Source organism: Primulina eburnea, chromosome 2 (assembly GCF_022965805.1).
Source record: "Primulina eburnea isolate SZY01 chromosome 2, ASM2296580v1, whole genome shotgun sequence".
Taxonomy (NCBI): Eukaryota; Viridiplantae; Streptophyta; class Magnoliopsida; order Lamiales; family Gesneriaceae; genus Primulina; species Primulina eburnea.
Genome location: NC_133102.1, coordinates 6,508,809 through 6,524,068, shown reverse-complemented (window position 1 = coordinate 6,524,068; position 15,260 = coordinate 6,508,809). Strand labels below are relative to the sequence as shown.

The 15,260-nt window shown below is 35.8% G+C and overlaps 2 protein-coding genes and 1 long non-coding RNA gene across 3 annotated transcripts; 1 reads left to right on the top strand and 2 right to left on the bottom strand.

Moving 5' to 3' along the window:
* Nucleotides 1–48: 48 nt before the first annotated feature.
* Nucleotides 49–10,605, bottom strand: LOC140822812 (uncharacterized). Its single transcript, XM_073183711.1, has 5 exons — nt 10,547–10,605; nt 1,980–2,092; nt 720–975; nt 540–617; nt 49–342 (listed from the first exon to the last, which is right to left on the bottom strand). Exons 3-5 carry the CDS (start codon nt 895–897, stop codon nt 308–310), a joined length of 291 nt encoding a protein of 96 aa, XP_073039812.1. The 5' UTR covers nt 898–975; nt 1,980–2,092; nt 10,547–10,605; the 3' UTR covers nt 49–307.
* LOC140824035 (uncharacterized) lies at nt 6,576–10,585 on the bottom strand. Its single transcript, XM_073185638.1, has 6 exons — nt 10,547–10,585; nt 9,473–10,370; nt 8,058–8,539; nt 7,810–7,995; nt 7,208–7,699; nt 6,576–6,944 (listed from the first exon to the last, which is right to left on the bottom strand). The coding sequence occupies exons 1-6, from the start codon at nt 10,583–10,585 to the stop codon at nt 6,576–6,578; spliced, it is 2,466 nt and encodes an 821-aa protein (XP_073041739.1).
* Nucleotides 10,606–14,066: 3,461 nt separating the features above from the next.
* LOC140824534 (uncharacterized) lies at nt 14,067–14,850 on the top strand. Its single transcript, XR_012116365.1, has 3 exons — nt 14,067–14,259; nt 14,454–14,507; nt 14,636–14,850. It is a non-coding gene; the product is annotated as an uncharacterized lncRNA (long non-coding RNA).
* The last annotated feature ends 410 nt before the right edge of the window (nt 14,851–15,260 follow it).

The following is a 15,260-nucleotide window of genomic DNA, read 5'->3' as shown; positions in this document are numbered from 1 at the left end:
TTTGTAATATGTTTAATGAAAGTTTCTTTCCTGGTACCCTAACGTGCCATGCTTGTGCTGTTGCGCACAAGTTCAATTGAGGCAGACTTGATTCAAATTTTATATTTCAAATGTCAGAGTGTCAATTGTTTAAGTTCTCTTCAATCTTCTCGGTTGCACCACCAACCCCACCATTGGAGTCGTAGAATCACTAACTTCAGAAGTACTTGCCAGTTTGCCTTCATTTGCTTTCTCCATAAGTTTTAAGTGAAGCCAACCTTGATAAAAACGAGTTCAAATTTCTTCATCAGTCACTTGCACACAGAATCTACAAAACCTTCACATGGCCAAATGAAACCACATCTGTGAAAAGAAATGCACGAGGAAGGTCTCCAGTGACATACACAAGGTAAAGATAATGCTTAACGTTTACAAAAGTGTATTTTCTTCGATAAATATATGGTCACCATCAGTTTAGGGTGAGATGGAGCAAGAGAGATGATGGATGAGCAGTATCACGTTTACTACTTGGAATATTTTGGATTAGGAGAAGGATTTACCAATTGGGAAGCCAAATACTGCACCTAACACCGAACCCAGCACCACATTCCTTGCATGCGAATAGAGTGAACCCGGCACTGGAAATAACAAGAAAAAATTTATTCTTGAACAGGAAAAGGGCATTTTGAAAATGTTATTCCTCAAAGCTATTAACTTGTTACAAGACTAAAAAAACTTACTTATAAGGCCAAATGTAGCTTCAGTGGCAGAACCAGCCCCAACTACATTATAAACATCATGAACCCCTCGTTTTTCAGCAAAAAAATTCTGCAAGCCACAAAAGACAGCGGTAAACATGCCAAGGCAGACTCCACCAACTATTGACCCTCGAGTAACTCGTACAAATCTTTTCTCCATTGCATCTCGCGTAACTCAATATTGTTCCTGCTTATCTGGAGTACTTCCAAGCTTTAACATAACTTCTGCATCTTTGCTCAGTTGAAACACAGATGTAAAGATGTTCTGTCAGCAAGTCACTATAAGAAAAGATTTACTGAACAGATCCCTCAAAAGCAGACTCTCAGTACAATAAAATTTAACGTAGTCATAAATGATAATTCAAAAACTCAAACAACACTTAAAGCAGCAAATTTCCAGAAATTTGAAGTTCTAGTCATCTTTAACTTAAAGCAAATGAAATATGACAACAGATCAAGAAAAAAATTATCACTATTCTGTTTCAGAATTTAATCCATAAAAATCATTAAAAACACATACACACATCAATAACTTTATGTAAATCAGCATGCATAATTGATGATTGATGCCATCAATCCTCAAGCCCAGAGAAAACACATTGGGCAGAACTCAACTATTAAGAAGGACTTGCCAAGGAATGTGTGGAGAAACAAGAGCACATGGAAACAAGTAACTTGGAAAGTACGTCTAAGAGGGGTGATTCTATACTACACCATGTACAAGATGTTCGCGCGGACACCTCACATAAAAACAAAAAAGTTCTGATGGATCCCACATTTTTGTTTTGATTTGAGATGTTCGCGTGAACATATTGTACAAAAAATGCATCGGGAGTTTTTCTCCGAATGTAGCATAGAATCACTCGTTTAAGAGTCAGCAAGCCACATATGCAGTATCTACCGCTTAGGATGTCACACAAACATAAAATTATAAACTCGGAATTCTTCCATTAAATGAGGTTGTGCAAAGAAAATGTTTTTTAACTGGACAACTCTTTTTCCTTCTCACAAACTGATTGAACTTCCGTAGAAAATTAAATAAGAGGCATAGCAATTAAAGCAAAATTTCCCACCAATAAAACTTCATCAGTTCTTGGGGATACCAGTTCATACCATATAGAAGTATAAGGTCTTAAATTCGTGTATCTTAAACAATAGCAAATGCCTCGAACTGGAAATATTCAGACTCGACAATGATAATTTCAATCGAAAAATAGATCCTACTTTGAGATGCGTGCTTACAACAGAAGCAAATGCCTCTTTGCTACTTTGCTACCTCCATATAACATTCCAGCAAAAATTCCAATGACAGTTGGTGCACCCCAGTTGACGGTCCCAACCAAGTTTGTAGTTTTCTATCCACGTTCCAGAAAATGAGATTAGCCCTTTGAAATACGAGAAATGTGTATACAGATAAGAATTTCCACCACCTTTAAAAAAATGGAATTCCTAGTATCCTATCAACTTGTAAAAAAGGTAAAATCACAATGTAAGCCTTATAAAATGAAGCTCAAAAACAGAAAACCGGTATGATCAAAAGCTAAATTTCATAAGCTTAAAGGTAGGATCACATACACAGTCATTCAGATGACTTAGAAAGTGACTATATAATGGAATCGGGGCCTCAAAATCAGAAGTACAAATGCGAGTATATGCGAAATTTATTAAATATAAGGAGATCCAAAAGTTTTAACTTTTTCAACTCCTGTTTAAAACTTCCCCATGTCATTTTAAAAGGGTAATATCAAAATGGGAAGATGAATCTCATTGTACTATCGTCATCCTAAAGATTCTATTGAACGAGAGTTGAAGGAAAAGATAAGGAGAATATTTCCTTGTTTTCCTTACTTGAAGAATGAATGTTCAACAATGGTTTATACATGAATATACACTTACTAACAAACTAACAACCACTTAACTGTTATATTAACTAATAATTAACTGTCAAAGCTTATCTAAGTTTCATGTTAAGCTAATACGCCCCTTCAAGATGGACGATATGTGTCTTTGATAGCCATCTTGGACATGAGAGCAGACAAAGAGGAGAAAGGAAGTGGTTTCGTGAACATGTCGGTGAGCTGGAGATCGATCGTACAGGCAGAAGTTTGATTACCCCAGCACCTATCTTTTCCCACACAAAATGACAATCGATTTCAATGTGTTTGGTGCGTTCATGAAATATTGGATTATTATCAATGTGGATGGCAACATGATTGTCACAAAAAATGGTTGCTGGAGAAGATAAAGTGACATGAAAATCCTTTAATAACTGCAATATCCAAACCAGTTCACTGGTGGTTCCTGCTAGAGCTCGGTATTCGGCTTCAGCTGAAGAGCGAGAAGTGGTGGTCTGCTTTTTAGCTTTCCAAGATACAAGAGAATCACCAAGAAAAACGCAGAAGCCCGTGACAAAGCGTCAAGTATCAGGGCAGGATGCCCAATCAGCATCCGAATCACTTTAATCTGAATTGATGACGAAGCAGAAAAAAAGATTCCTTGGCCAAGGGATGACTTAAGTTACTTGAGTAAGTGGTGAGCTGCTGTCAAATGTGCGGAACAAGGTTGAGCAACAAACTGACTCAACTTATGAACAACATATGTGATATCAGGACGTGAGATGGTGAGGTACAAAAGACGACCAATGAGGTGTCTATAAATCGCAGCATCGGCAAGTAAATCTCCTTGATCAGTAGACAGATGCATAGTTGGATCCATGGGAGTATTTGTAGGCTTGCCAGCAAGAAAGCCAGTGTCTTCCAAGAGTTGTAGCGTGTACTGTCGTTGACAAACAGAGATTCTTTCCGTGGAACGAGCGATCTCCAAGCCTAAGAAGTACTTCAGTGGGCCTAAGTCCTTCAGCTTAAATTGAGTTTTGAGAAACATTTTGAGAGAATTTATAACATGCTGAGATGGGCCAACTATGATGATATCTTCGACATATACTGGCAATGCGATGAAAGAGGAGTCTGCTCCTTTGGTGAACAGAGTGTAATCTGATTTGGATTGAGTGAATCCAAAGTTAAGCAGAGAGTGAGAGAACTTTGAATACAACTGTCGAGAGGCTTGTTTGAGGCCATATAAGGACTTATAAGCTTGCAAACCAAGGGATTATTGGTAGCAGATTTTGAATCTGATGCCTTTGCATAGCTTAGTGGCAAATCCATATATGCTTCTTCAAATAAATCACCATTGAGAAACGCATTATTAACATCGAGCTGTACCAAGTGCCAATCATTGACAGTAGCAAGAGCAAGAAGAATCTTGACAGTGGCAAGTTTTGCAACGGGTTAGAATGTTTCAAAAAAATTAGCACCTTCTTGTTGAGTGTAACCTTTTGCCACTAGACGAGCTTTGTAACGGTCAACTGATCCATGGGGTGCATACTTGGTTTTGAAAACCCAACGGCATCCAATGGTATGTTTGCCCTGAGGTAGTGGTACAATGGACCATGTGCAATTGTCTTCTACGGCCGATAGTTCATCCTTCATAGCATTAATCCACTGAGGGCATTGCACAGCCTCATGATAAAACTTTGGTTCGATTTGTGCAGAAACATTGAGTGCAAAAGCTTTATGTTGCTGTGATAGAAGGTTGTATGATAGATGATTGCTTAAGGATATTGAAATGAGGACTCAAAATGTGGAGTTTGCATCAGCAAATTACAGTGATAGTCTCGAAGGTATGACGGGGCTGAGAAGTCCTGGAAGAAGTTCGAACCTACACATTAACTTGTGAGGGTTGAGACTCAGATTGGATGGAAAGATTCTCAGCTGTAGAAATTTGAGGATCCTTAGGTATATTCATATTTGGAGCATTCTTATGTGGGCCATCGAATGGGGGAATGTCTTCAAGCACTGGCTCAGGCAGCACAAGGTCAGGAAATACATCTACCAAAGGTTCTGATTTGTTACTCGAATGAAAAGGGAACATGTTCTCATGAAACATTACATCTCTTGACACAAAAATCTCTAAAGTATGAACATCATACATCTTGTAACCCTTCATTCCAGGGGGATAGCCCAGAAAGACACACATCCTTGCTCGTGGTTGGAACTTGTGTCTAGACGCATGAAGCGTGGAAGCAAAGCCTAGACAACCAAACCCCTTGAGGATTGAGTAATCAAATGTGTTCTTGTATAAAAGCTCATAAGGAGTCTTGTGTATAAGCCATGGAGAAGGAGTTCGATTAATCAAGAACGTTGCTGTTAAAACACATTCTCCCCAAAGTCTAATGGGAACTTTCGACTGAAAATACAAAGATCTCTCCACATTCAGTAGGAATTGATGTTTTCTTTCAACTACCGAATTTTGTTTTGGTCTTTGCACACAAGAAAATTGGTGTATCATGCCTTTTGTGTGAGCCATATCTGTGAATCCCAATTCCTTAGCATTGTCAGTCCTAATGGCCTTAATCTTACTGTCAAATTGAGTCTCCACCATAGTATGAAACCGTGAAAAAATTAGTGATGCATCAGACTTGGTTTGCATGAGAAAAACCCAAGTAAAACATGTGCAATCATCCACAAGAGTGAGAAAATATCGTTGATTATGTATGGTTGAGGCATTAAAAGGTCCCCAAATATCACAATGTATCAAATCAAAAGGAGATGAAGACATGTGATGGTTTGAAACAAAAGATAACCTTCTTTGTTTAGCTAAAGGACAATTATAGCATGGTTTAACATTGTCAAATGTAACCTTTTGACACTTAAGTCGACTCTGTAAGCATTCCAAAATCTTGTTGGAAGGGTGTCCTAAGCGATTGTGTCATTCTTGAACTGAAACTGTGTTTGTGGGTAAGGGTGATCACGGTGCGGTTTTGCGGTTTTTTAAAAAAAATTCAAATTGAATTGCCATATGCGGTTGGTTAGTATTTTGAAAAAATAATCGCGGTTTTACATGAAGAATTAGTATTACAGTTTTTAGCGGTTGCGGTCTGTTTACGGTTTTTTTAATGAAAAATATTAGAACATATATTTTAATATATTTGAAAACAACAACAATATAGTGTCTTCAAATATAAATTATAGTTCAAAGCATATAAAGATAAAAATAGATAAAACAATAATCAAGATTTAAAACTAAGTTAATAATTTAACAACACAACATATTCACAACAAAAATGACATTTATACTACTTTATCATTTTTCTACTTTCAAACTTGAAACTAAATATTGTAGCAAAAGAAATAAATACTCTAATAAAATATTAATATGAAGAATAATTAAGAAGAAGATAAGTTTTATTTGTAAAAATAATAATTTTGAAGAGAGTTGATATTTAATGAATGACAACTTCTTAATTTGAATATATTGTTTACAAATTATTATAATTCTAGGCCAAATATTATGGCAAGCGGTTTAGGCGATGCGGTTTGGTGCGGTTTTTGCCAAAAAAAAAAAACGAACCACGTATGCGGTGCGGTTTACGATTACTATTTTTAATCGCGGTTTTTTTCAAATATTATGAAAAACGGTGCGATGCAATTCGGTTCAGGCGGTTCGGGCGGTTAATAAAAAAATTTGATCACCCCTATTTTTGGGTGAAAGTTTGAAAAAAGAGTCAAATACTCTGAAACACTCCTTTGTATTTATCCAAAAAACTCCACTACTTTACAACTAGAGTTTACAATCCTTATATAGAGATCCCTACGTAACAAATCTAAATAACATGATATAACTACCTCCTAAATAATAGGATTGTTTGTTACATAGCGATAAGACTAAATCTACACCTAGAGTTGTAACAAATTTTTAAATACACGCCAACACCCCCCCTCCCTCAAGCTAGACTGTACAGGTTGTACATTTCAAAGGTTGGCTTGAACAAAGCTTTTGTTAGGATGTCAGCAGTCTGTTTTTGGTGGAGATGTGTTTCACTGTGAGAATTCCTTGGTCTATCTTTTCTTTGATGAAGTGTCTGTCAACCTCTACGTGCTTAATTTTGTCATGGTGAACTGGATTGCGGATAATGGAGATCGTTGCACTGTTGTCGCAGAATTCTAGAATTGGCCCTATAGCCTCCAGCTCAAGTTCTTTCAAGAACATTTTTATCCATAAGCCTTCGCATGTTCCAAGAGCTACTGATCGTAGTTCAGCCTCAGCACTACTTCTAGCTACAACGATTTGTTTCTTACTACGCCACGTGACCAGATTCCCCAGACAAAAGAACAGTATCCGGACGTAGATCGTCGATCTATTGGAGATCTAGCATAATCAGCATCAACAAACATCTGTAAATCTCTGCTTTCGGTCCTTCGAAACAAAAGGCCTCTACCCGGATTCTCTTTTAGGTACCTCAGAATTTTGTAGAGGGCCCTTATATGAGTTTCTGAGGGAGAGTGCATAAACTGACTTAGACAACTGACCGCAAACCCAATATCCGGACGTGTATGTGAGAGATGAATCAGCTTGCCCACTAGCCGTTGATAACTGCCCTTGTCAACCTGTTTCTCATCTTAGTTAATCACCAATTTCAGATTTGCGTCCATTGGAGTATCAACTAGTTTTGAGCCTAACATGCCCGTTTCTTTCAACAGATCGAGAGTGTACTTGCGTTGAGACATTGAGATGGAGTCTTTGTTCCTAGCAATCTCCATTCCGAGAAAAAATCTGAGATTACCGAGGTCCTTCATATCAAATTCCCTTGCTAACTCAGCTTTAATTCTCTGCATCTCGAGTTTGGCATCCCCGGTTAGAACGATATCATCAACATAGACTATTAAAATAGTAATACCGATTGATTGTCGTTTGTAGAACAACGTGTGGTCAACTTGAGCCTGCTTGAAACCTTGGCTTTGGACAAATTTCATAAATCTCCCAAACCAAGCTCTTGGTGACTGTTTGAGTCCGTATAGGGACTTCTTCAACCTACACGAATTACCTTGGTTATTGCTAGTGTTGAAACCAGGAGGTAGGTCCATGTAAACTTCTTCTTCTAATTCCCCATTTAAAAACACGTTCTTCACATCAAGTTGTAGAAGTGGCCAATCGAGATTAACAGCGAGAGACAAGAGAATATGTATGAGATTTATCTTAGCCACCGGAGCGAAGGTTTCTTGGAAGTCAATACCTTGAGTTTAGTGTATCCCTTTGCGACTAGTCTTGCTTTGTGCCGTTCAACAGTCCCATCTGAATTGTATTTGATGGTAAATACCCATTTGCAGCCTACTGATTTTTTATCTTGTGGTTTCTGAACAATTGTCCAAGTTTCATTCTTCTCAAGAGCTTGGATTTCGTTAAAATAGCTTGTTTCCACCTGTTATCACACCATGCTTCCTCAAAGTTCTTTGGAATCTCTGTGGTGGCTAGTTGAGATACAAGGGCCTGCATAGCTTGGGACAAGTGTGCATAACCGAGAAAATCTGAAATGGGATGGTTAGTGCAAGAGCGTTTCCCTTTCCGTAATGCTATAGGAATGTCAATTTCAGAAATTGTGAGATCCTTACCAGGAACCGGGAGTTGTGCTTGGTCATGAGAGGTGGCGGGTTCTTCTATTTGCTGCAAGTTTTTTCGTCTCTCATAAAATCTGTCATATGGCTGTATTTTTGTAGTACCAATTGGATTTGAAGGAAGCCGTTGGGAGATTTCAGGGGGTTGATTTTGTGGGATTTGTTGGGTAATATTTGGTGGATTTGGTGCTGATATACTAGGATCAGGTTCCTGAACATCTTTAAGTAGAAACTCCCAGTCCACTGTTGGAGAGTGATTTGAAGCCCAGAAAATGTCATGATCTGCTGCATTTTCCCAGAAATTTGCGACACTAATTATCCCCCCCGGAAGCTGATTTATGGGATAAAATGCTTGATTTTCAAAGAATGTGACATCATGTGAGATCAAATATTTTTTTGTAGACGGACAAAACACACGATATCCTTTTTGTTTGGAAGAGTATCCTAGGAAAATACAAGATAAAGCCCGGGGGTCAAGTTTTCTCTTAGTGGGACAAGTATTGTGGACAAATGCCTTACACCCAAATACTCTAAGGTCTAGTTCTGAGTATATACGTGAAGTGGGAATGGATCTAAGAAGGGTTGACAAAGGTGTATTAAAAGCAAGGACTTTTGATGGTTAGCGATTAATAATATAGCACGCAATTAAGATTGCGTCTCCCCAAAAATGTTTAGGAACATTAGCAGTAAATAAAAGTGTGCGTGCGACTTTAAAAAGATGACGATTTTTACGTTCGGAAATTCCATTTTGTTGAGGTGACTCAACACAAGAGCTTTGATGTAATAGACCATTTTTTGTGATAAATGCATTCATGACAGAGTTGAAGTACTCAGTGCCATTGTCAGTACGAAGGACTTTAATGGTTGTGTTAAATTGATTTTTTACCATGGTATAAAATGAGGAAAAAATGTTTGGAACTTCCGATTTTTCTTTAAGTAAATAAACCCAAGAGACACGAGAATGGTCATCAGTAAATGTAATAAAGCATCTTTTATTTGAATGAGATGCAATCCTCAATGGACCCCATAAATCGCTATGAATAAGTGAAAAAGGATGTGAGGGCTGGTATGGTCGAGGAAAAAAAGAAATTTTTTTGTGCTTTGCAAGTTGACAAATATCACAATCGAATAGTTCATTTTTCAAGAAAAATGCAGGAAACAGTCTTTGCAAATATTGAAAACTTGGATGACCTAAACGACAATGAAGGAGCTTTATTTGTTGACGCCTAGAAAGAGTAGAGGAGGATCCAACAGCCGCCAGATGTTTATTTTTAGAAGAATCACCTTGCTGAAAATAGTAGAGACCCGAGCTTTCCTCAGCATTCCCAATCACTCGGCCCGATCTCTGGTCTTGAAAAAAGCATCGTGAGGGTGAGAAAATAGCATTACAATTCTGATCCATCGTCGATAATAAATTACACGAGAAACCAGGCACATAAAGGACGTTTTTCAAGCATAACGAGGGACCGACAGAGACTAAACCAGTCCCGTGAATTAGCAAGAAAGAACCATCAGCAATCTTAACAGTGCGAGGAAAAATGCTCGGAGAATAAGTAGTAAAAAACATTTTGCTACCTGTCATATGATCAGAGGCGCCTGAGTCAATTATCCATGGAGCTTTTGATGGAGCAGAAGTTGAGTTCAAAGGATTACCGATTGAGGCCATAAGAGAGGCGGTAGGAGTAGATGAGAAAAACTTGCTTAATTGATCAAGTTGAGCATCAGTGAAGAGGGCAGGAGGCGGTAGAGCCATCGCGGACTGCGTAGATGCCGTGTGACCTGAACTGCCGCACATATGCTTAGGAACCCAGCCGGCTGGCTTCCCATGTAGTTTCCAACACTTTGATTTTGTGTGATACGGTTTGTAGCAGTGATCACACCAAGTTGTTGGTTTCTTGCCCTTCTCATCACCTGCCCGAGCCGCCATAGCCGATGAATCAACGGGTGAAGGCGCGTTGGGGCTGAGCATTACAGATTTGCGATGTTCCTCGCGACATACTTCAGCAAAAATTTCATCGAGAGATTGTAGAGGTTTCACGCCAAGAATTATACCGCGAACTTCATCCAAAGTGGGATTGAGACCAGCAAGAAAATCATATGTACGCTCCTTCTCTAGCATGCGACGATGAAGACGTGCATCAGCCGGATCTTTCCAATCTTGAGGTTGGAACAGATCTAATTCCTGCTAGACACGAGTTAGAGAATGGTAATAATCATAATACGCCGTAATTTTCCTTCGGTTGTCCGAGAAAGAGATTCTCATATTCAATGGCATAAACGACGCCACCATTCCAAATTTCAACTTAATTATGCATTAAACTAATCAATGAATGGGGAGATAAGGGGTGCGAATCTTACAGGGTTGACGCTCTCCTCTTGATTCTCATGCGTCTCCATGGCTTTGTTCAATGGAGAAACGTATGTACTATTTATATCTATTCTGGAAACGGATTTTGCGTTTTTCAGCTTTGCCCTCAATTTTGTAAAAGAAAATGAGACTGCGTTATTTATAATAAAAATTTATATTTTAATATAAAAAAAATAATACATTTTAGCAAATCAAATAGAATATTTGTTATTGACCGGTGAGACTCTCTCACTTGTTGTTTATGTTTGTGAATTGTGACATGATTTCACAGTTTTTTATTTGTAAGGTTAATAATTTCACTCATATTTACAATAAAAATTAATGTTTTTTGATATAAAAAATAATATTTTTATGAATTTCTCAAATATAATATTCGTTATTGAGCTCACCTGAATTTTTGTCGAGTAGGTCTCTTGTGAGACGGTCTCGCGAATCTTTATCTGTGAGACGAGTTAACTCTACTGATATACACAATAAAAAGTAATACTTTTAGCATAAAAAATAATATTTTTTCATAAATCACCCAAATAAGATATTGGTCAGACAAAATACGATCTGTCACACAAATTTTTGCCATTTTTGTCTCATGTCTGTAGAATTCAGTTTATGGGTTTAATGGTAATATTAATATTGTTGGGAACTTCCCTTTATTCCACGTTCTTCTTCTCCCTCACCAAGCAACAATAACTGCAATTGGTTTATAGTTTTTTGAAAGCTTCCCCAGTTCTTCAAACCACCGATTCTATCGAATTTGCAGATTTCAGAAACTATTTTTTTTTATTGTCATCACCTTTAATGCAATTAAAAACCGTAGGATTCATGTTTGTTTCTTTGTAGAAGACTTGTTTCGTTTCAGGTATGAGCTTAACTTACTTCAAGATGCTTATTTTTTGTTATTTCTTGTCACGTCTCCTACTTTCTTTCCCCTTAATACATTTTCGTCTTTTCGTGTTCCATACTGTCATTCCCATCCAGGGACAGAGTCATGGCTGTAATTTTAAACTTTAGCATCTTTAAAATTTTAAATTGATCTACTCGCACTAATATCATATTGTTTGGGCTAAAAATAATTAATTATGGAAGGTCAATTTAATAGCAAGTCCAAGTTAATTCTGAATCCCAATTAAATAAGCCCATAACGGGTAAATTCTTAATCGATTCAAAACTGATCACTGAGTGCGGAGAGAACTGCTCAACATTTAGAAGAAAATGATCGGCAAACGCAAGGGAGGAGAGACACACAACTCTACACAGACAAAATTCTGTAAAAAGCTCTCTGCTAAATTTCCAATTTTCAAGCAATAGTTTTTCAAGCTTTCTAGTATATTTCTAGCATTTTACGTCTTATATCGTTTTAGATTTCAACAACTTTATAGTTTATATTTCTATAACTTGTAAATTCCTACAGTTTATTGAAAACATAAACAATGCCAGGGATTTATTCCTCGAATTTTCAATAGTTTTCTTTATTTTGGCATTGCATTTTTTTAGGAGACTTAGAACTGACGGTCGAATTTAGAATTCACGTCGCTTGAGTTTTTAGAAGTTAGATTTTATCATTTTCACACAAATCGGTGCATCTTCGCACCTGGCACGCTCGCAAATATCAAATATTGTGCAAACACACATATTATTTCAAATTTGTACAAAATTTACATATATATTTTTTTAAAAAAAAAATATTGAACAACCCAAACTTAAAAGGAGCACGTGGCTCTACCCCTGTTCCCATCACTTTCAACCAAGTTTGTTGTTGTATTTCTACTGATTTTATAAAATATACTACCCGAGTTCAATCTAGTTTCACTTCCGATCAGTTTTTTCGAAATGTAATAATTTTTTAACAACAATTTATTTGTGTTTCAACAGATTTGAAAAACATTGGAAATCCAAAGAATCTCATCCATGGCAGTGTTGGGTAAGACATTGTTAATTCATCAAATTAGATCTCTAATTTTTATGGTATTTAAATAAGACCACTATATTTTCTATGCACTCGCGATTTATTTTGCTTTTTTTTTCGAGAAAAATTCAGGTATATATGTAAGCTCACGAGTTTTTGGAGAGTTTGTGTTTTCAATGGGCGATCTGTTACATATTGATGATGACTTGCAAGATAATGTAAATAGTAATTTTATATTGTTGTATCATAGGAAAGTGAACAATCAATTCATCAACTGATTTTGTTTTTCCTAATATCATCGAGCATGTAAATGGCGCACACTACATGGTGGATATAGCTATTCATACTAACAAAAATATAGATATCGATTTAATCAGTGAAATATTCATTTTAAAATTCCCTAGACTAGGAAAAAATCACACATCTTGGGACTCCGTAAAAGATGATAATAATAATAATCTTTTCCAAGAGGAATTTTTAAATTTTCTTTGTCCAAATGATTTGGCACCTTATTTGATACATTTTGTCTCACATCTTAAAATTAAATATTTAAAATAAATTTATAATAGGCTTACAATGGACTTTTATAGTAACTTGGGTTAATCATTTTCGTAAAACGATTACGAATACTAAATAGTTGCTATAGGGGCCCATTGTACAGTCACATAGGCACGGGCCTGTGCTCGAGACGTGACATCTCATATAATCACATTGAAAGTAGGTTGTCCAAACATGCTTTTAAGGAATATTGTATTACCCGAACCGTGACCATGCAATGAGACAAGATTAATATACCGCAATCTTGGAAGAAACTTCATAAATACGCAAATCATAAGAGATCTTCACAAAAGTATACTATATTTTATACATCGAAGGTTTTTAAAAAGTGAAGAAAATTCGGGATCGTCATTTGAATTAACACGTAGACAATTCCTCATAAGATTAAGTTTTGCTCTCACAATAAACAAGGTCAAAACAAATGTTGGTATTTTCTTGAGTAATCATGTTTTTAGTCACGACCAACTGTATGTGATACTTTCATGAGGAGTTGCTAAACAATTTACAAAAAAAGATGGAAAAATACAGAATCAATTTGGCGTATATACAAAAAATATATTTTATATAAAGGCATACTGCTAGGAAATGGATGAGAATAAATTATTGTAAGATATTATACCTTTTTATTATAATAAAACAAAATTTATACTAGAATTTCGTACAACTCATTTTTTTTGTTTTGGGTTTATGGATCAACACTAAAACCTTTTGATGGACTTCGACGATAACGAAACAAAAGATATTCATGTTCTACAAATAGATGCTATTATTATTTGTAGCGAGTTAAAATATTTTTTATGTGTTTGACACTTAAATTATCATTCAGCGAGTTAAAATATTATTTTACTATATTAAATGACACATTTATACTTATACCAATTTATATTTTAGAGCTTTGTTTATAGTATAAAAAAAAAATTGCTTCTTTAAAAATTGATACGTGAGATTATCTCGAATCAAATAACTTGTCCAAGTATATTTAAATTTTAAACCAAGTGATCCCGTGGTCTTTAAAATTTTGGGATCATACAAATAGTTTGACAACATATAGCTTGGCCCCGTTGAAAGTGGGCGGTCCGAGAGAATGGGCCTATGGTATTCAGGTGAAGTATTCTTTGCAAGGGAATGGTTCCTTTTGTTTGGCCTGCGAAGCCACTGGTGGATCGTGTGGCTATGACATTGATAAAAATACAGATGTATGCATGTGTGGAGGTTGGAATTCAACAACTAATTGTGATTCAGGTTACCTTTTAAAATTAAACCATTTCTTTTATATATATATTTATATATAAATATATATATATATATGTATGTATGTATGTATATGTATATCTATATGTATATCTGTGTGTATTTCGTTTAAATCATCGTTGAATTACTGACTGAATACGATGTTTTGTTTTTGTAAGAACAAATAAAATAATTTACATTTGCAGAGTACTCTGCTGCATCCCAGAGAACAATATGGCATTCAAAAGTTGCATTAGCAGGTATATTCAAATTTACCATGTCCTAATTTTTAGGGAAATAATTAAACTATGTTTGAGGATTTTAAATATTTTGTAGTCAAGTCTGAAAATATATTAAACTTTTGCCTAATTTGTTTGTTTATGTGCAGTGTATGTCATGAGAATAATTATTAGGAGAAATTAGGCCCACATGGATCATCACATGGCAGTGGAATCCCATGAAGATGGATTTGCAAATCCGTTGACGAAGATTGGGCGAATGGAACGAAAATGGAATATTTTTTTTTTCTTCCTTTTTTTTGGCCTTTTCCAAATTACTATTTGATGTTAAATTGCTCAGGCCTCGATGATTGGTTATTTTAAGTAATTTTGTGTCAGAGAAATTGTGGAAACATTGAAAATATTTAGATTAAGAGCTTTAGATGTGTTATTTTAAAGATTTTTGGTAATTTAAAGCTGGATTTTTCAAAAAAAAATTGTGGACTGATATTATTTTTTGACCGTAGAAAAATCATGACATCGTTAAAGACTTGAATCATATAAGGTGACGTATGATAAATATACATGTTTATACTATTTTTTTAAAAAAAATAATACAGTATAATGTATTGTGTGTCAAGAGATGAAAATATAAATGGTTGGTATCAGGTGCGATATAATAAGATATAAATATGAAAATAAAATATAAAATTGAACACTGAGATTTACGTTAAAAATCTCAAAAATTATTACGATAAAAACTATAGACAAAATGAAAAGATTCTATTATAATAT